Source organism: Rattus norvegicus, chromosome 18, assembly GCF_021556685.1.
Source record: "Rattus norvegicus strain SHRSP/BbbUtx chromosome 18, alternate assembly SHRSP_T2T, whole genome shotgun sequence".
NCBI classification, from domain to species: domain Eukaryota; kingdom Metazoa; phylum Chordata; class Mammalia; order Rodentia; family Muridae; genus Rattus; species Rattus norvegicus.
The window spans coordinates 41,279,645-41,298,710 of record NC_141551.1 but is presented as its reverse complement, the minus strand read 5'-3'; the positions used below and the strand labels follow the sequence as shown (position 1 = coordinate 41,298,710).

General features: G+C 43.0%; 1 protein-coding gene across 2 annotated transcripts; it reads left to right on the top strand.

Moving 5' to 3' along the window:
• The first annotated feature begins 1,822 nt into the window (after positions 1–1,822).
• Positions 1,823–18,829, top strand: Ticam2 (TIR domain containing adaptor molecule 2). 2 transcript variants are annotated; one of them, NM_001108890.1, is made up of 3 exons: positions 1,823–2,135; positions 4,294–4,396; positions 15,931–18,829. In NM_001108890.1, exon 3 carries the CDS (start codon positions 15,989–15,991, stop codon positions 16,685–16,687), a length of 699 nt encoding a protein of 232 aa, NP_001102360.1. In that variant the 5' UTR covers positions 1,823–2,135; positions 4,294–4,396; positions 15,931–15,988; the 3' UTR covers positions 16,688–18,829. The 2 variants fall into 2 exon arrangements, with proteins under 2 accessions (NP_001102360.1, XP_087449351.1); XM_087593225.1 differs by lacking the exon at positions 4,294–4,396 and having other exon boundaries at positions 1,871–2,135; positions 15,931–18,795.
• The last annotated feature ends 237 nt before the right edge of the window (positions 18,830–19,066 follow it).

Sequence of the window (19,066 nt, the reverse complement as noted above, 5' to 3'; positions counted from 1 at the left end):
TTACTCCTTTTAAAAAGGATGTGCATATGACCAATTTATCATTTTCTTGGAGCAACACACACTTGTGTTGTGAAGACCATGCAACATTTGAAGCAAATTTAAAAGAGTGAGAAAGTTTGAGTCAGTTTATCCTGGACATTGATGACTTCCAGCTCATCGGGACACTTGATATAAGTGTCGAATAGGCAAATAGATAGTTGTTAAATCTGTCAGTAGTTCTCACTGATTTGAATATTTTGGAGGAGTGGCAAGTGAAGCAAGACTCATTGATACAGAGGGAAATTTTATGGTCGATAGAGTGGTAAACCTTGCAACTGCCTACATTCAGCACCCCTGTCTCAGCAAGAGCTTGTGGAAGTTGGTGCAGTTAGTGACAAAGGATGGCATTGCCTTTCTCTTTCATAATGGCTCCAATGATCCATCCCTGCTTGATGATGGCCTAGCCCAACAAACAGTCAGACCCACAAATGCAGACTGGCTGTTATTCGAAATAATCAAATGACAACAAAGATTGATAAAAGTGCTTGTTCCTGCATTAGGGGAAAAGCTGGGGACATGCAACTCCAATAAGGCTGGCTCTCCATTGGAAACAAAAGCAAAGGTTTGCAACAGGTCACCACTATACAATTTCAGATCACTCCTCAGGGTTTAGAGATGACGTTCCTACTGGTACATCATCACAAGCATGTTTCTTTGAATTTCCAAAATGGCCAGGAGAACCAGAATACTGACCCAAACTAATCTCAGTTTGTATAGTTAGATTGATGGGATAATTATTGTATACAAGTAGTACACATACGTAGTTTACATTTTTTCTATGGCATAAGTGGAGAAAGGGAGACAGGCACGAATGCATGCACACACTGATTTGCAGAACTGACAGAGGAAGAAGACGAAGGCAAGAAGAGTCCTAGGCAGCCACAGGTCAAGATGAGATCAGCCACTACAACACAGCAGTATGAGTTGTGACTACCTACAAGATCCCACTGTGAGTGGTCCATTGGCTGCATGCAGAAGAAAGTACCTTGGAGCTCTGAGACCAGCAGACTTCCAAGCCCAGTTTGGTATCTGTTGTTCCCTGGATATGGTCAAATTCCTTTCCTTGTCAGCAAGCAAAAATTTGTCAGAATTAGCTGGGTGTGGTGACACATACCTAGAGCTAAGGGGGTCTCTGTAAATTGGAGGCCAGCTTGGTCTAAGTGTCAAATAAGCACGTGGCTGAGGTGTCTAACATATCAAAGTGGACCTGGCTGCTGGTTCTCCCAGCATTTCTCAGTACCTACCTGTAAACAGGGTATGGTTGGCATACCCCACCCTCTACCTGGAATACTCTAGTCCAGGGGTTTGGCTGCTTTTGCTCTGTAGGCTCTTCCCTATATAGTCTACTCATTTTGTTTACCCCCCCCCTTTTTTTTACCATTTGCCCTCTTGACTGCTACACCTGACCCCCCCCCCAATTAAATTAATTCTTTAATTTCAGAATTAAAAGGGAGAGGAGAGAAGATGCAACTAGACTTTTGAAGTATGATTTGCATTGGAGCCTGAGGTAAAAAATCAAGTTGGGGGCTCTGGAAGCTTCATATTTTTACTTGATTTTTGCTGGTGGTTGTTTTAGTTGGTTTTTGTTGGTGTTTGGACTGTAAGGAACAGACAGAAGCAGAATTCCTTTCCTGGTTTCTCCTTGTCTGGAATTTGAGACGAATTTCCAAGGGGGAAAAAAAAGCAGAAATTTCAAAGGAAGAAAACAAAAACCAGGGAGCCTAGCCAGCATTTGCCTGGGTGGCAGTTCCCCACGGCGTTTCCCCTCCTCCGCCCTTGGCCATCTGCTTCCTCCTGGGGACAGTACACCCCATCCTGTAGCTGGTGGCCCAGTCTGGCGAGACCCGTGGACCCGCAGAGCACGCAGAGCACGACTTCCGAAGGCGAAGTCCACCGCCCTGAGGGCTCCATGGCCAGTCCTGGACTCTGCAGGCTCAGTGGGCGTGGCGTGCGGAGCCACACTGCCTTTGGGACACGATCTACGACAGTAACATCCTAACTTTCAAAGTTCTGTGGCAAGCCGCTTGTCAACAAGGGCTCGCTCAGTGGGAGAGCAAGACCAAAGAGCCTCGTGGCCGCGCAGCACCGCTTCCCAGGTAAGTTGCCGGCGGGCTGGGGAGAAGCGTGCAGCCCTGGTCTGCCCGCAGTGTCCGCGGTGTCTGCCAGGCACGCATGGTGCCTCTCCATACCAGCAATGCCTCCTTCTGAAGGGAAAAACCCAAGCACCTGTTTGCCAATAGTGTGTTTCATTTTGACTAGCAAACTTGATATGGGGGTTGGGGGAGGAGGAAGAGGAGGAGGAGGGGGGAGGAGGAGGAGGAGAAGGAGGAGAAGGAGGGGGGCGATAGAGAGAGAGTCAAGTCTAGCTTCCACCACTATATAGCTCAGTCAGGCCTCAAACTTCAGAATGCTGGGAACATAATTTTGAAAGACCCCCCCCCAGAACCATGAGCAAATAGGATTTTTTAAAGAGTTCTCTGCCGGCTTCAGCCAGACTCACAGAGGCAGTACAGGAAGTTTTGTGGATTTTATTTCTTCTTTCTGCTTTTCCCGGGCTAATCTGAATGGAAGTCATTTGGGCCAGTAGTTGTGAGCTGGTTTCAGTACTGCATTACTTAGGACCACTAAAATTTTCTAGAGCAGTAAACTTTTTAAAAGCATTTAGAAAGTATAATCCTAATTCAACATTTTTGTCAGGCGATAATGGTGCAAGCCTTTAATCCCAGCACTCAGGAGGTCAAAGCAGGTGGATCTTTGAGTTCTAGGCAAGCCTGATCTACAGAGTTCCAGGATAGCCAGGGCTACCCAGTGAAACTCTGTCTCGAAAGAAAACAAACAACAATAACAACAAAAAAGCCCTCACCTAACACCTTAAGGAGTGTGATGGACATAACTAAAATTAACTCCATTTTATGCCATTTATATATCAAATATATTTGTATTCTTCTATATAATATAATTGTAAATTAGAATATTTAATATATAATACATAAATATCAAATAGAATGATGAGTTGTAGCTGAGGCAAAATCAGTGTTTCTGTGTGGGGACTTAATGTACAAACCATGTTTATATTATTGTTCAATAGCATTGCATGTGCTCCTCATTTGGTGGATTTTTTATTCATTCATTTAACAACTTTGTAATGTTAAATGCCACCTTTAAGTAATACCTGCAGGACAAACGTCCCCATTTCTCCTTTTTAAATGTTGTAATTTTAGTTATGTACAGAAAACTTAGTGTACATTTAACCCAGTTTAGTGGCGAGTTCTTTAGCCTTTGCCTTTTCCAGCTTGGCAATGCGAGCCACAGACTTAGGACCCAGAACGTTGCTTCCCCAGCGGGTCTCATCATATCTGTCATTATAATTGGTCCTAATAGCGTCCACCCACTTAGCCAGAGCACCCTTGTCTTCCAAGTTAGCCTGTGTGAAGATAACAGTGGTGCATGTCTTCGTGTGGACCAGGCGCCCCAGCCTAGCCTTTCCCTTGATGATGCAGTAGGGCACCTCCATCTTTCCACAAAGGGCAGGCAGCTCAATGGGGTCTACACCACCAGCTGAGCCTTCTTGTTCTCCACCGAGGTGGTGACTGTATTGACCCCTGCTCAGAGGACAGGTGGTCTCTTAGTTGGGACGTCCCCTTTGCCAGCAGCTTTCTTCTCAGCGCGGGCCAGCAGCCTTTGCTTCTTCTGCTTTGTCTCTGGCCTGTACTTGTGGGCGAGCTTAAGCAGCAGAGTCGCTGTTTGCCTGCCAGCCTCTGGGGAAACTGGTTAATGGCAGGAGGTACTGTGAGCTGCTTATAGAGGATGGCTCTTTGCCACTGAAGCCTGATGTAGTGGGGCCATTTGACAAAGCCCGTGAGATCTCTTTTGGGCTGGATGTCCTGCACAATGCCGAAGTTCTTGGGCCTTTCAGTTTTGGCCACCTTTTTAGCCTCTTGTTTCTTGACGGCGGCTGGGGCCGGGGCCACCTTCTTCCCCTTGGCATCCTGCCCTCCTTTGGGCATCTTGCTGGGCGGGAGGAGAGAAAGCATGTCCCCATTTCTTGGCTCCTTGTATTAAATCAACTCTTTGGAAGACTTGCCTCTGGGCCTCCCTTCCTACTTCTCCTATTTTTTTCTCCCCCTTCCTTTCCCCTTGTTTGCTCTGGGTGTCAGCAGGGGCAGTCTTATGAAATCTGGTGTCTGTCCACAGTTCTCAGTTCTCATCCTTCCTGGCCAGCCAGTAACTCTTTCTTCTTCATTTGATTTACAGCTGACTGCTTTCTCCTGTGCTCCTACCCACTGCTGACTTAGGCTTCTCAACCACTGAATGGTAAGGTGTCACAGAGCCCGGTATAAGATGAGTTCTTTTTAATGTAAGTATTATCAGTGAATTCATCTGGTAACTGCATTTCTTTATCATTGTTAGTCCCAATAACCACACAGAGAAACCAAGATTTATTTCAAGTTGCACCTCAATATCTGTGCAGTATTGATTTATATTAACCACCTAAGCTAATCTGGCTACCTCTCAGCCATGATACTTGCATATTATTATTGATCTTTGGGCTTCAGAATTTTTTTCCTATGGTGATTTCTCAGACCCCTTCCTTTTCATGGCCCATCTGAATCAATCAATCTCTCTCTCTCTCTCTCTCTCTCTCTCTCTCTCTCTCTCTCTCTCTCTCTGTGTCTGTCTGTCTCTGTTTGTCTCTGTGTGTATGTGTCTGCTGTCTCTGTGTGTGTATATGTCTGTCTCTGTCTGTTTGTCTCTGTGTGTATGTGTCTGTCTGTCTGTCTCTGTGTGTGTGTCTGTCCTTCTCTGTCTGTCTCTGTTTTTCTCTCTCTTCTTCCCCTGGCTGGTGAAAATTTCTACCCTATTCTTTCTTCTCCCCAACCACTAGGTGTTCATTTTTATTGATAAGACAGAGAATAAGTGTTAAGAACTGTCTATACAAACTTGAGACAGGAGATTCTAGACATAAGCTTTACACTGCCATGTCTGATTGAAACAAGATGTGAAGGCAGATAAACTAGTATTTGAATAACACAAGGATGATCTTTACACAGTGCACAAAAACATGAAGCCCATAGCCCAGGTCTTGGTCATCTTTGTTTGCTAGAGATACTTTCTCCCAAGAGGATTTCTACCTGGAGTCATTGGTACCTGAGATGACAGCTTCTGAACTGTAATCTCCAGTTTTACTTCTTTTTAGGTTTGCAAGCATGCATTCAGGTCTTTTGACATATCCAACTAGCAAGCTGATGGATATTTTAATTTACCATGTGCAAACAGAACTATTGATATTACTGACAACACAGTCAGTCCTCCTCTCCCTTTCTGCTTTCTTTTAATAACTGTCCACATCTCAGTAAAAATTGCTGCCACTCATGTGAAGTCACAATCCAGGAACTGTTTTTTTCTGCTAGTACTGGGGATGGAGCCTTCTGTATGTAACCCACCTCCAGGCCACGTTTCCAGCCCTAGGAATTATTCTTGCCTTGAGTTTTTTGGTTGGGTTGTTGTCGTTGTTGTTGTTGCTGCTGCTGCTGCTGCTGCTACGGCTGCTGCTCTTGCTTGAGACTGGGACTGTCCTGGAATTCACTGTGTAGACCAAGCTGGCCTCAAACTCACAAAGATTCATCCTCTGTCTCCTGAGTGTTGGGGTTAAACATAAGCACCACCACACCAGGCTTAACTTCTTTTAAGCTGAGTCCCCACACTTAAGCCAAAAAAAAAAAAAAAAAAAAGGACTGTATCTGATTGCCTTCCTCTCAAGCTAAACTGCGGGAGATTATATAGTCTCTGTCTCCAACCTGGCTTCTCTGCAGCCCTCATCCAGAGAGCAGTGATCCCCTCCAGAGAGCAGAGGTTTTTCTTTTTTGTTTTAAAGATTTACTTATCTATGTTATGTGTGGGAGTACACTGTCTCTGTTTTCAGACACACCAGAAGAGGGCATCTGATCCCATTACAGATGGTTGTGAGCCACTGTGTGGTTGCTGGGAATTGAACTCAGGACTGCTGGAAGAGCACTCAGTGCTCTTAACCTCTGAGCCATCTCTCCAGCCCTATTTTTTTAACATGTCAGAACTTTTACTCTCTTCAAAACCATCTGGTAACTTCTCATTAGAATGATAAAAATAAAAAAATGTTTAATGCCCTAGAATGTGGACCCTGCTCTCTCTTCTCTTTGCCTTCCCTCTCTGCTACAATGACAGTTACTCCTGCAGACTCCACTCCTCCACTCCACCACTCCCCGATTTTCCTTCTTATATGCAGTTGAAGGGAGTACTGTCCTGTTATAACAAGAGCCCTTTGCCACTGCCCTGTGAGGTACTGAAGCTACCCTAGTACAGCAGCCCTCCTCTGATGCACTAGATCATTCCAATGGGTTCCTGAAAGAGTGGGGACTCTTAAACCATATGAAAATAAGAATTTCTTCATATTTACCAATTAAGCATAGTAAGAAATTAATAACTGATAAAATAGAACCACAGTACCAACATAGTATCATAAAATTGCAAAAATAAGGGTTTCCTGAATACATGCACCACACTTTTCTGACAGTTACCTGATATTCTACATAATGACTGCTGGGCAAGTAGCATATACAGTGTGGATACATCAGACAGAAGAGTGACTCAGGCCCAGGTGGGACACTGCTCAGAGCAGCAAGAAACTACAAACAAGAATTATACATCCCTGGCTTTTTCCATTTAATAACTTCAGATTGTGGTTAACCCAAGTAACTGAAACTGAAAGAAAACAGCCATGAATAAGCATGTTCCTTGAAACAGTGATATCTTTGTGGGGGAGGGGGAGCTGAGGGTTTGAGACCTGAGAGGTCTCTGTATGGCCCAGGCTGCTTGTAGACCAGGCTGGCCTTAAACTCATAGATCGACCTGCCTCTGCCTCCCAAGTCCTGGGATTAAAGTTGTGCACCACCACCACCTGGTTAAATTTGTGATACCTTTAAAACATCTGTTGCTGATGTTAATGTTAAAGATGTATAGTTATCTTTACCTTGCCTTAAAATTCTATTTTTTAAAATAAAGCATCTTCCTTGTTTTGAGTTTTTTTTTAATACAAGTCTTCTAAATATAGAAAATGAAAGAAAAGAGCTAGAAATGATATCACATGCCCATAACTCCCTAACTTTCAATTTGGTAGAATAGGCCATGATTTGGCAGGGAGTGGAAGGGAGTCTGCGAGATTCCCAAGATAAAAAAGTATATGCCCAGATGAAAAGCAACTTTGCATTTCTGTTCTTGTTCTCTGACAGAGGCAGTTTTTCAAGTCATTGAGCATTTACTCTCTCTGAGACCTTTTCTTTATGCTGTGACAATGCTTATGTTTGGGTGACAGAGAAGTGTTTATAGTTGTAGGGGGGACTAGAGAAGCTCTGGGAGCTCAATTTGTTGTGCCATTAGTAAATCCATGCCGTTGTAAAATTGGCTTATATGTAAAAGGAAGATAAAATATAGTGAAATATGGATGGGCATTGAATTAATGTGACCTGCATTTTAAAAGACAAAACCTAGAAAATATTTTCATATATTAAACCCCCTTTCTTCATATAGCATATAAAATACACATAATTATGTGTTTATATATGTGAAGAGTTTTTATGTGTGTTCATATATGTGTGTGTGTCTGTGTGTGTCCTTCTATACATAGCATCCACAAATAATGCTAACTTTTCAGTTTAGTTCTTTCCTGTCCATTTTATCTGTATTTTGTATTTCAAAGCTGGGGTCATCCTATATATGCTATTTTACATCAACTAACTGTTTACAAGAGTATTTTGTCCTGTAACTAAATTTATTATAAACATTGTTAATGCTTTGATAGGATTCTGTCATAGGAATATATAGCATTTCCACTGCAATTTTCCAGAGTTGGAGTCTTTTTCTTTCTTCAGTGTTAAGGACTGGGTCCCAAGTTTTGCATGTGCTAGACAAGCACTCTGTCACTTACCTGTTCCCCTAGCCCTGTTTTAACATTTGAGATAGAGTATTGATTCTTTGCCCAAGTTATGATGTTACTCTGCAGAGCAGGCAGCCTTGAACCTATGATATTCCTCCCAAGTAGCCTGGGTTGTAGCTGTGACCCATCATGACCAATCTGTGGCATGTTAGTCATTTGCTTCTATATTAATTACTTTACCAAATACCTGACAAAAAGCAACTTAAGGAAAGAATGTTTATTTTGGCTCACAGTTCAGAGGACTTCAGTTCATCATGGTCAGGAAGGCATAGAGTCAAGAGCCTGAGGTAGTGGGTCACATTTGGCCTACAGTCAGAAAGCCTGGAGAGATGATGCTCAGCTTTCTTTCTTCATTTTCTCTTTTTCTTTTCTCTTTTTCATTCAGAGTGCCAAGTCACCCATTCAGGATGGTTCTTCCCTCCTCGGTTACACCTCTCTGGAAACTCCCTATATGCCCAGAGGTGTGTTTCCTCAGTGAATCCAAACCCTGTGGGCAGTGAAAATTAATCATGATCTCTAATAGAATATTGGCTGGCCAATGTACAAGATCTCTCATACCGAGGAAATGTACTCACATTATTCATACTGCAAACAGCCAATAAAAATGTCTTCATAGGTCTTGAAATTAAGAAAGAACTAAGCCAGCCATATAAGTGAATGGGGCCCATGAAGACACACAGGCTGAAGTACTGAAAGAATAAGGGAAAGAGATACGAGATGATGGTGGAGCACTAGGAGTCACATTGGGCATTATTTGTCACATTAATAAGTTTGGACTCTAAGTACAATGGGCTGCTTCAGGGTTGCAGGTTGGATTAACCTGACGAGGCGCATGTGTTTCGTTCAGTCTGGCTGCTGGTTGGAGTCCTAAATATTAGGACAGAGTGAAACATACATGCTAACGGAGAGATGTGCATCCAAAATGAAAATAAGGTAGAGAAAGTGTCATGATTTGGGAGGTTTTGTGAAGGTTGAAGAGCCAGCGTTTGGTGGTAGAAAGGCAAGGCAGAAGAGGAATCTGGAGGGTGAATTCACCCAGTGATGACTTAGAAGCAACACAGGAAAAGAGGAGATGTTAAGGATACTTCAAGTCTAAATGATGGTATTGTTTACAGTGATGGAGAAGTCTGGGAAAATGGGGTAGGAGCTACTTCCCAAGTCAGCACAGATGACAAGAATGCTGAGATGACAGCAAGACACTATAGGGACAGAGGAGTATTACTCAACTCAACCTGGAAGTGGTATATTTTATGACAACATAACCCCTAAACAGTATCTTGAAATATAAAAGATTATCTCTGCTGATAATGGGAATATATATTCTAAACAGACAAAATACAGAGTTAAGACCCATCATGGTGTGCTGGTTAGATTTAACTGTCACCTTAAGAAATTGTGTACATTGGGTTAACTCATTGACATGTTGGCATGTCTACATGGGATTGTCTTGATCATTAATTAATATAGGGAGACCCAGCCATTGTGAGTGGCACCATTTCTAGGCTTTTGGCCCTGGGTTCTATAAAGGTAGAGAGTATTAGCTGAGAACTAAGCAAGCAAGGATACATTCATTGTCTCTTTGCTCTTGAGTATGGATCTGATAAGACTAGATGCTTGACTTCTTGCCTTGATTTTCCCAAATGATGGTGCCTTAGTTACTGTTCTATTCCTGTGAAGAGATACCATGACCAAGGCAATTTATAAAAGGAAACATTTACTTGAAGGTTACTCCACAGCAGGGGCCAGGGAGGTGGAGGAGTGTAACAGCAGTGAGGCAGGCATAGTGCTGGAGCAGTAGTGGAGAGCTTACATCCTGACCCACATGCAAAGAAAGTAAGAGTGGTCCTGGTCTGGGCTTTAGAAACCCTCAAGTTCACCCCAGTGGCATGCCTCCTCCAGCAAGGCCATATCTCCTAATCCTTACCAAATAGTTCCAACAGCCGGGAACCAAACATTCAAATATATGAGCTTGTGGCAGCCATTCTCATTCAAACCACCACAGATAGGTTGTAATTTGGAACTATAAGCCAAATAACCCCTTTTTCTTTTTATATCACCTTTTGTCAGGATACTTTTATCACAGCAACAGAAATGAAACTAGAACAGATGGTACGACAGAGTGACAACAGTTGGGTGTTGTCTCTGAACGCTAATGTAATAGGGGAGATAGTACAGCGGTAAAAAATAAGAGATGAGGTCATGAAGGGCTGGTATATTATTCAAATAAAATGGAGGTTTTCCCCCACTAGGGTACAGGGTATTTGCTGGGTGATCTTTAAGCAACTGAAAAATAGCATCAGGTTTCCATTGCAGAAAAATCCATCTAAAAATAACCTGAAAGGGAAGAGATGTGGGGTCAATGAGACCAGTTGGATCATGGGATTTATTATCATCTGAGCAGGAATGCTAGTCTTTACCTCATATAGACAAGACCATGGAAAGAATAGGAAGAATTTGAAAGGGTTTAAGAGACATATTTGCAAGAATTGAAGATTAATGGGGAGAAGCTATGGGGAGGATCAGGGGAAATTGAGGGTGATTTTCAAAGTTTTTGCCTTGGTAAATCAATAGTGTACCATTATCATCAACAGAGTATCTGAGGCAGAGCAAACTAAAGAGGAAAAAACTGATAAACGTATCTGTTAACCCATCTGCCCATCCATTTTGCACTTACTGAAGGTGTATTATGGGTCAGGGATATTGACCAGTAAGAACGGTACAGGTCAGCTGTTGTGGAAATGCTATCTATGGTCTCTGTGACTGGTGTTTGTTCTTGTGGTCTTACCTCCTTGCAAATTAAACAGAGCGGTGTTCACAACTGCGTGTGTCGAACACAGGCCTGGAGGAGGGGGTGACTTTTGGAAATAAGAACACTAAGTTCACTTTTTAACAGTCATCTCAAGTAGAGATGAGCTCATTGACCTTTGAAAAGGTCTCCCAAGGTAGGAACGGTAGCAGATGCCTATAATTCCCGCACTTAGGAGACTATAGGAGAAGGAGACCAGGCTGGGCCACATAGCAAGACCCAATAATCTCCTGAAGTTATGATATGCCTTCAGCCATGTTTCTTACACTCTCATAACTGTTGATCAATCCTCCCAGGCTGCAGAAATATTCATGATGTTTCTTAACACCAAAGCATTGCTACTATTTCTGTGTATATATGTGTATTGTATGTGTACACATGGGAGCACATGGGTATGGTTGTATACGCATATATAAACACATGCATTATGGAAACCAGGAGTCATGGAAGCCAGGGAGGCCTTAGGATGGCCACCCGCCTTGATTTTTGAGGCAGGGTCTTTCTCAGGGACTTGAGGCTAGCCAGTTCCACTTGGCTGGTTAGCAGTCCCCAGAAGACCTTGGCTCTCTTCTTCCCCAGCACTCGAAAGCCAAAGCAGTAGGAACTTGAACCAGCTGGTTATATCACAGTCAAGAAGCAGAGACTGATGGATGAATTCTCAGTTCATTTTCTCCTTTTTATGTAATCCAGGATCCCAATTCAAGGAACCACACCACAATTAACCAACCAAAATAATCCCTCACAGAAATGGCCAGAGACTAAAGGAGGTGATTCCTGCTGGAATTCTTGGCTCCTAGGTGATTCTCAATCCTAGGAAAGTTGCACTCACCATTAGTTTCGCTTCTTGTCAACTTCACACCAAACACAACATTATTAAGCCATAACCTTTTGCACTTTGTCTCCATAGGTTCATAACTATTACTAAAAAAATGGATTCAGTACAACATCAGGTCTCAAAGTCATTAACAGTCCTACACTTTAGAAGTCAAAATTCTCTTAATTGTGAGTTCAAATAAAAATTTTAAAAATGAATTACATATTTCTAACATATAATAGGACAAAGTAAACATGTTTTAAGATTTTTTTATTTTTTTCCAAAGTTTTACTTATTTTATGTATGGGGATACACTGTCGCTGTCTTCAGACACACCAGAAGAGGGCATCAAATCTCATTATAGATGGTTGTGAGCCACCATGTGGTTGCTGGGAATTGAACTCAGGACCTCTGGAAGAGCAGTCAGTGCTCTTAACCACTGAGCCATCTCTCCAGCCCAAGATTTATTTTTAATTGTGTGCATGTGGGTATGTTCTCATGAGTACTGGTATTCTTGGAAGACAAATTTGTCAGAGCCCCTGGAGCTGGAATTATAAGAGATGGGTGAACCACATATCTTGAGTGCTGGGAACTGAACATAGGCCCTCTAGCAAGAACAATATGTTGTGGTAACTCTGAGCTCTCTCTCCAGCTCCACTCCCAGAGTTAGCATTATTTCAAAAGAGAAGAATCTAAGCATAGCAAGAAATAGTCAGATGAAAGCCAAACCAAACTCGAGCAGGGCAAACACCAAATCCTGCAGCTGAATGTCTGGTACAGTGGTGCTGTTGCCACTGCTGGCACGATTAAATTGTCCAGGCTCTAAAAGGCATGGGTAGCCTGACTCTTTCAGCTCTGTCAGTGGAGCACAGCCTTGCTCTTATTAGGGCCTCTCTACTCCGTGCCCACAGGTTTCTATGGCAGGCACCCGACAGTTCTGCCATTACCAACATCCTGGGGTCTCCACTGAAACTTAGATTTTTGTCTTCACTGTTTCACACAATGGTCTCTCAAGGCTCCCTTGCAGGAACCCTAATCCTGCCACACATTGTCTATCCTCCATTGCTCTCTGAAATCATGGAACAAGAATCCACGATCCCTCGATTTTGCACCTTTCAAGTCTCCAAAAATAGTACCATAGGGATGTTCTGCTGACACTTTGAGATGTAGCCTGTCCACCTTGGACTGCAGTTTTTTGTGTGTGGATATTTGCACTTGAATGTAGGAGCCATAGAAGCCAGAAAAGAGCATTGGACCCTTTTGAGCTGAAGTTATAGGTAATTGTGAACACCCAACGTGGATGCTGGGAAGTAAACCTGACTCCTCAGTAAGTCCAATAAATTACTGAGCCATCTCTCCAGGGCCCTGAACATAATAGGGTTTGGTTTCGGCTGTTTTTGTTTTATTAGTTCATTAGTGCTTGGTCTTGATTGTTTTTCTCAAGATAGGGTTTCTTTGTGTAGCCTTGGCTATCCTGGAACTCACTCTGTAGACCAGGCTAGCATCCAACTCAGAGATCTGCCTATCTCTACCTCCTATAGAGTGTTAGGATTAGTGTGTGCCATAAACTCTCAGAGAATATTACTTTTAGGTCTCTTCTGCTCTCTTACAACTGTTCACCCGTACCGCACATGTGTAGACTTGTGCCCTATAAATGTCTAGTGCAAAATGATCTTGACATAGTAGGGTCTCTGATTCCTACTTGTCTCTGAGAATTATGCTTTCCTGGTGCTCACAGCTAAGAGCTGCTCCCTGCTGCAGGCACCCTCCTCAGTGAGCTCCTATCACCTGGTGCTCTGCATAAAGCATGAATGCAGTGGCTCCTAGCTGTCTGTCTGTCCATCCTGGTTTCATGTCCTTCAAACCCAGCAAGTCTAGATGTGGAATAACTTCCAGCAAAGCCTGTAAACAACAATAAAGCATTTATTAATAGCAAAACATTGGACAAGACACTGGATTTTATGAATTTCTACCACAAGATGGTGCAGTTCAGATATGAAAGGAAAAAGGGTTCTCTGGCTCAATTATCACAGACATAGTAGGATTTTAAATGCATTAAATTTCAAAAGTACTCATTTAAATATTTAACTTTTACCTGTGTTGAGTCTGCAGGCAGACTTTTATCAGATTATTACTGATTATTATTTTGAGGGAATCTCCTCCAAGATAGTCAAAATGTTTTTGAAAGATGAACATTAACTTTTAACCTATTGTTGAAAAACTCTTAGGTGAGCATTCTACCTAGCTAAGCTACCTCTCCAGGCTTCCAAAGTAGATTGTGTTAGAGTTCCTTCTGGAACATCAGGACCAATATGACATAAATGGAGGCTCAGGAGAAGATACATTTTAAAGAGTTGGCTTGCAGGACTGAAAGGGTTGAGGACTGAAGGACAGACCAGGCTGAGAATTCAGCGTGTCCTGGGGCTGGGGCTGCATCTCAGTGGGAAAGTGCTTGGCTAGCCAGTGTCAGAATAACAACAATAGACAAAAATAACAGCAAAGAGTTGATACATTCTTAAGTCCTTCTGCTGGCAGAATCCTTCCTCTGGACATCCAGCTGATGGGACATGGCCCATCTACATTATGAAGATTAATCTCATTCACTCATAGGTTACTGGTGTAAATGTTAATCACCTTCATAGATTGGTATTTAGTCACACTCTGGACCTCCAAGGCCTATCAACACATGCAACACATGAAATTAACTGTCATAAAGAGCTGGATGGAGAGACTAAGTTTAGCAGGAAAGGGACGGTCATACTGATGTTTCCATCTTTAGTCATGGGTGGGACTCGATGGCTTGCAGCTGGAACATCCCAGAGGGAATGTCAGGGAAATTTCTGCAGATAAGGAGAGGCTCTGCTGCTCTGGCCTGCTCTCCTTCCTCAAACTCTGGGCAGAAGAGTGAGTCTGAGGCTTATCAAGTTTGGGGCTAGAGGGAAATAATAACATGCAGACCTAGTATTTCTCCCCAGAAAGGTCTCCATTCCTATCTTAATAGGAATAGTGAAGAAGAGACCTTCTGCAGATATCCACCACTACCCCCCCCACACACACACAGATTTTGTTTTCATGGTTCCACTCAGAAAGGTTTAATGAGAGAAGAAGGGTAGAAGAGGGGAGAAGTAAAGGCCAGCCATGAGCATGTGGAGGGAAGGGGGATGGGGAGTGGTGAGGGAAGGGACAAAGAAGAGGGCAAGAGAGCAGAGAAGAGAGCCAGATTTTGTTTTGTTTTGTTTTGTTTTTTAAAATTTCATGTATGTGGGTACATTGTCACTGTCTTCAGACACCAGAAGAGGGCATCGGATCCCATGACAGATGGTTGTGAGCCACCATGTGGTTGCTGGGAATTGAACTCACGACCTCTAGAAGAGCAGTGAGTGCTCTTAACCGCTGAGCCATCTCTCCAGCCCGAGAGCCAGATTTTTTAATATTGTTTTTTTCTGTCTTATTTTTGAACTCAGCTAAATGGTAGAGTTCTGTGCACCTCCACTGTGCCAAAACTACTTGTCTCAGCGATACTTCTCTATGTTCTCCGTATTTCTCAGTGCTTCTCCCCCTTGGTCAATCCCGAAGACAGTTAGTCTCTTGAACTATTACTCCCTTGGCATCTGGGGCAGCACAGGTCCCCAACACTCCGACTCCGACTCCTTCGCTCGCTCTTTCTGTTCCTGAGTATCCCTTGATCTGAACATTGACAACATCTTCTGAGGTTATTTAAATTCCATTCATGCGGATTACTTTTCTTCTGCAGCTGATCTAACTCTTCTAATTCCAGAATTTCAGATCACAGAAGAATGAATGGAAATCACGTCATTCTTGGTTAGCTTCATTGGAGAAAGCTGCAGATCTTAGTTTCTCATCCAAACTGAGATGTTTGGTATCTTTCCTTGGGTGGATGCATATTCTCTAACGTCCCTGGGACTGCCTGGAGAAAGAGGCTTTTGTGTATCCTAATTTCTTCCAGCCCCACAGTGACGCTGTGAATCCTGAACGCTGACATTTCTGACCTGTTGGTGCTGACTCAGTAGAGGCAGTCAGTAGAGCCAGAGTAGAGTTAGTCATCTTTGGGATATTTGCATCCTATTTGCATTTGTGTTCGCTACCAAAAGGTTTCTCTTGTCTCTGGCAGCCTTTATGAAGCTCAAAAAAGTCTGATAATTTGGTTTCTTAGTTGGCTGTCATTTCTTTTTAGATTTGTTTGTTTGTTTTGGTTTTTTTTTTTCAGTTTGAACAAAAGTTTTTTCTTTTAAATGCTTTGGTTAAACAAATAAAATTCTGCTTTGTAATTTTCCTTTTTAGATTGAAAAGAAACATTGATTCTCAAATAAAGCTCCCTCTTCTGCCCCGTCAGTCCGTCATGGGTGTTGGGAAGTCTAAACTAGATAAGTGCCCTCTTTCTTGGCATAAAAGAGACAGTGTGGATGGCGATCAAGGCTGCCATGAGTCAGACTCCAAGAACTCTGAGAATGCGTCCTCGCCTGCTTTTGTGGTGCATAGCAATGGAGTAGAACAGCCAATAGGGGAGCAGGACAGACCCGAGGCAAAGGGGGAGGGGCATGAGGAGCAAGCTGAAGAAGAGTTCCTCAAATTTGTGATACTGCACGCAGAAGATGACACCAACGAGGCCCTCCGAGTCCAGAATCTACTGCAAAACGACTTTGGTATCAGGCCTGGGATAGTCTTCGCCGAGATGCCATGCGGAAGACTGCACTTGCAGAATCTAGACGATGCGGTAAATGGGTCCGCCTGGACGATCTTGTTACTGACTGAGAACTTCTTAAGAGACACCTGGTGCAACTTCCAGTTCTACACTTCCCTGATGAATTCTGTGAACAGGCAACACAAGTACAATTCCGTCATACCTATGCGGCCCCTGAACAGTCCTCTTCCCAGGGAAAGGACTCCGTTGGCGCTGCAAACCATCAATGCCTTAGAGGAAGAAAGCCAAGGCTTTTCCACACAAGTGGAGAGGATTTTCCGGGAATCTGTGTATGAGAGGCAACAAAGTGTATGGAAGGAGACACGAAGTGTGACACAGAGACAGTTCATTGCCTGAAATGGAGCATGCACCCGGCTCCTGTTTTGTAAACAAAATGGCTCACCTTCACTTAAGAGAGTGGTTTCTAAGAAATGCTTAGATGTGAGTCTGCTTCCAAGAAATCTGTGGCTCGCAAGAAAGGTACATTTCTGCAGCCTTAGGATTGTGGTACTTTCAAATGATAAACTCAAGACTGTCAGAGTTTCTGGCACTTTTCTTATAGTTTTCACAGTTCATGAATATTCTTAACTCATTTCTTGTGTTGAACCAGGCATTTTCAAAATACGATATTGAAAATTCTCAAAAGACATGATGAAAATGGCTCTGGCTGGAGCAGGTCTGACCACCTCCCTTCCTGCTTCTCTCATGAATTTTAAATACCACAAAGCATCCTAGCGCTGTCACACAGAAACATGGGTGGCCAGAATGGGACATGTGCAGTATAGGAGTAGTAAATAGGAGATCAGATATAGACTTCGGGCTGGGCACAAGTAGCACTCGCCTTTAGTCCCAGCACTCAGGAGGCAGAGGCAGGAAGATCTCTCGAGTTCATTCGCCAGCCTGGCCTATAGAGTGAGTTCCAGGATATCCAGAGCTACATAGAGAAACAATATCTTGAAAAAAAATTAGAATTAGTCAAAACAGTCAGGTTTTGGGAAATAATCCAGCCATGTGTGGTTTTATTTCTGCTGGAATTCGGAACTAGATCCTACCACAAATTGGCAATCCTTTCGAGAATGTGATAGAGGGACTCTGGGGAGATGGGTCCCCATCTTGTTAGGTGTCTTCTGTGACCAGGGCTTTAATTCTTGTGAATTTAAAGCTTGTGAAAAATATGCAACTCATCAGCTCTTTGCTTTTAAAATCAATAACCTCTCACGTTAGCCTTTAGAATGTCCCTTGAGTGTTTAACTCAGGGAATGTTTCTTAGCTAGGGCAGTGTGTGTGTATGTGTGTGTGTTTGTGTGTGTGTGTGTGTGCTCGCACACTCGCACGTGCGTGCACACGCGTGTGCCAGGGAGGGCCACATAGACCTGTACCTTTCCCTCATAGAACTTCAACCCATTTGAGACTGTCAAACAAGTACAGACTGGGAGTGTGACTAGGGGTGAGTCACATCAAATAATGAGGAAGTGCTGCTTGGGGAGCAGGAGACCTACTTGCAGTCCAATCTCTGCCACTGAGGATGAATGTGCCAGTGGGCAGCTATTCTCCTTTGTCTGTGAAATAAAAGGGTTGGATTAATGGATCTCTAAAGGCTTTTGTCCTTTCCCAAGATGGGAAAAACCGAAGCCAGAAAGCAATAAGCAGAGCCTTAAACTTTTATGAGGTGACACACAATGTAATCATTGTAGAAGACATAATGCATGTTTACAACAAGTAGATATTTTTGTATATTTGCATCCTCATTGATATTTACTGCAGTCACAGGAAAGAATTACTATATATCCCTACTTGGGTCTTTGGGTTCAGTTTTGTACAGCATCTCATATGTAGTCCTGGCTGGCCTGAAACTGACAATAGACCAGTTTGGCATCAAACTCACAGATCCACCTGACAATGCTGAGATTAAAGGTGTGCACCACCACATCCTGCTACTCAGGTTTTTAAAAGACATATATTTTTATAGGAACTCACGAACAAACACCTTCTTCCTAGTTTGTGTGTCTCCTGATCCTCTTCTCTGAATCCGCAGCTGCTGCTGTTCGTTTCTTATAGCTGAAAGCTACTGTGCCACACAGTCAGACCTCTTGTTCAGTTCTCAGAGAGGTGACTGCTTTCATAGCATTTTCTTGACCTTCTTTGCCATGGTAACTTACTACTTAGCTTTGAGTCTGTTGTTGTTATTATTATTGTTATTATTATTATTATTACTACCACAATGCTTACTACATCTCAAGCGTCAGGTAATGATAAAACATTAACCACCCATCCTTCACATGCCTGCCAAACTGAGACTGATGCTCGCCGTCACTTCTTCAATAAATGTTTTTATTCTTTATGGTTGACTAACCATCATTCTCATCTCCAGTGAAGACTGTGAAAAAGTATTCTGAGAAATGTCAACCCGTGCCTGTCAGATAATGTGGCATGATGTCCCAGGCAATCTGGAGTTCCGCATTTTTTCTTGCGATGAAAAAGTAAATTTTAGGTGCTGAGTAATTGTAGGTACTGAAACTAGCAAGAAATCTTCATTAAAATAACTAATAACAAAAATAAGGCTGAGGTGTGGGCCTTATCTTGGGTCTGTGTTTATGTAGCTTTAAATATGCACACCGACCATTCTGAGAAATTCTGCTAGATGCCAGTGAAATGTCCTGAGTACTCTGTGCCACCCATGTGGGTGGAGCTGTTGTAGAAGGATCAGAGGTATGCCTGAGCAAACAATTCCTCATG

Bases quoted from the DNA above. Each gene is read 5' to 3' on its own strand.
- Ticam2 (NM_001108890.1), top strand. From the start codon at position 15,989: ATGGGTGTTGGGAAGTCTAAACTAGATAAGTGCCCTCTTTCTTGGCAT.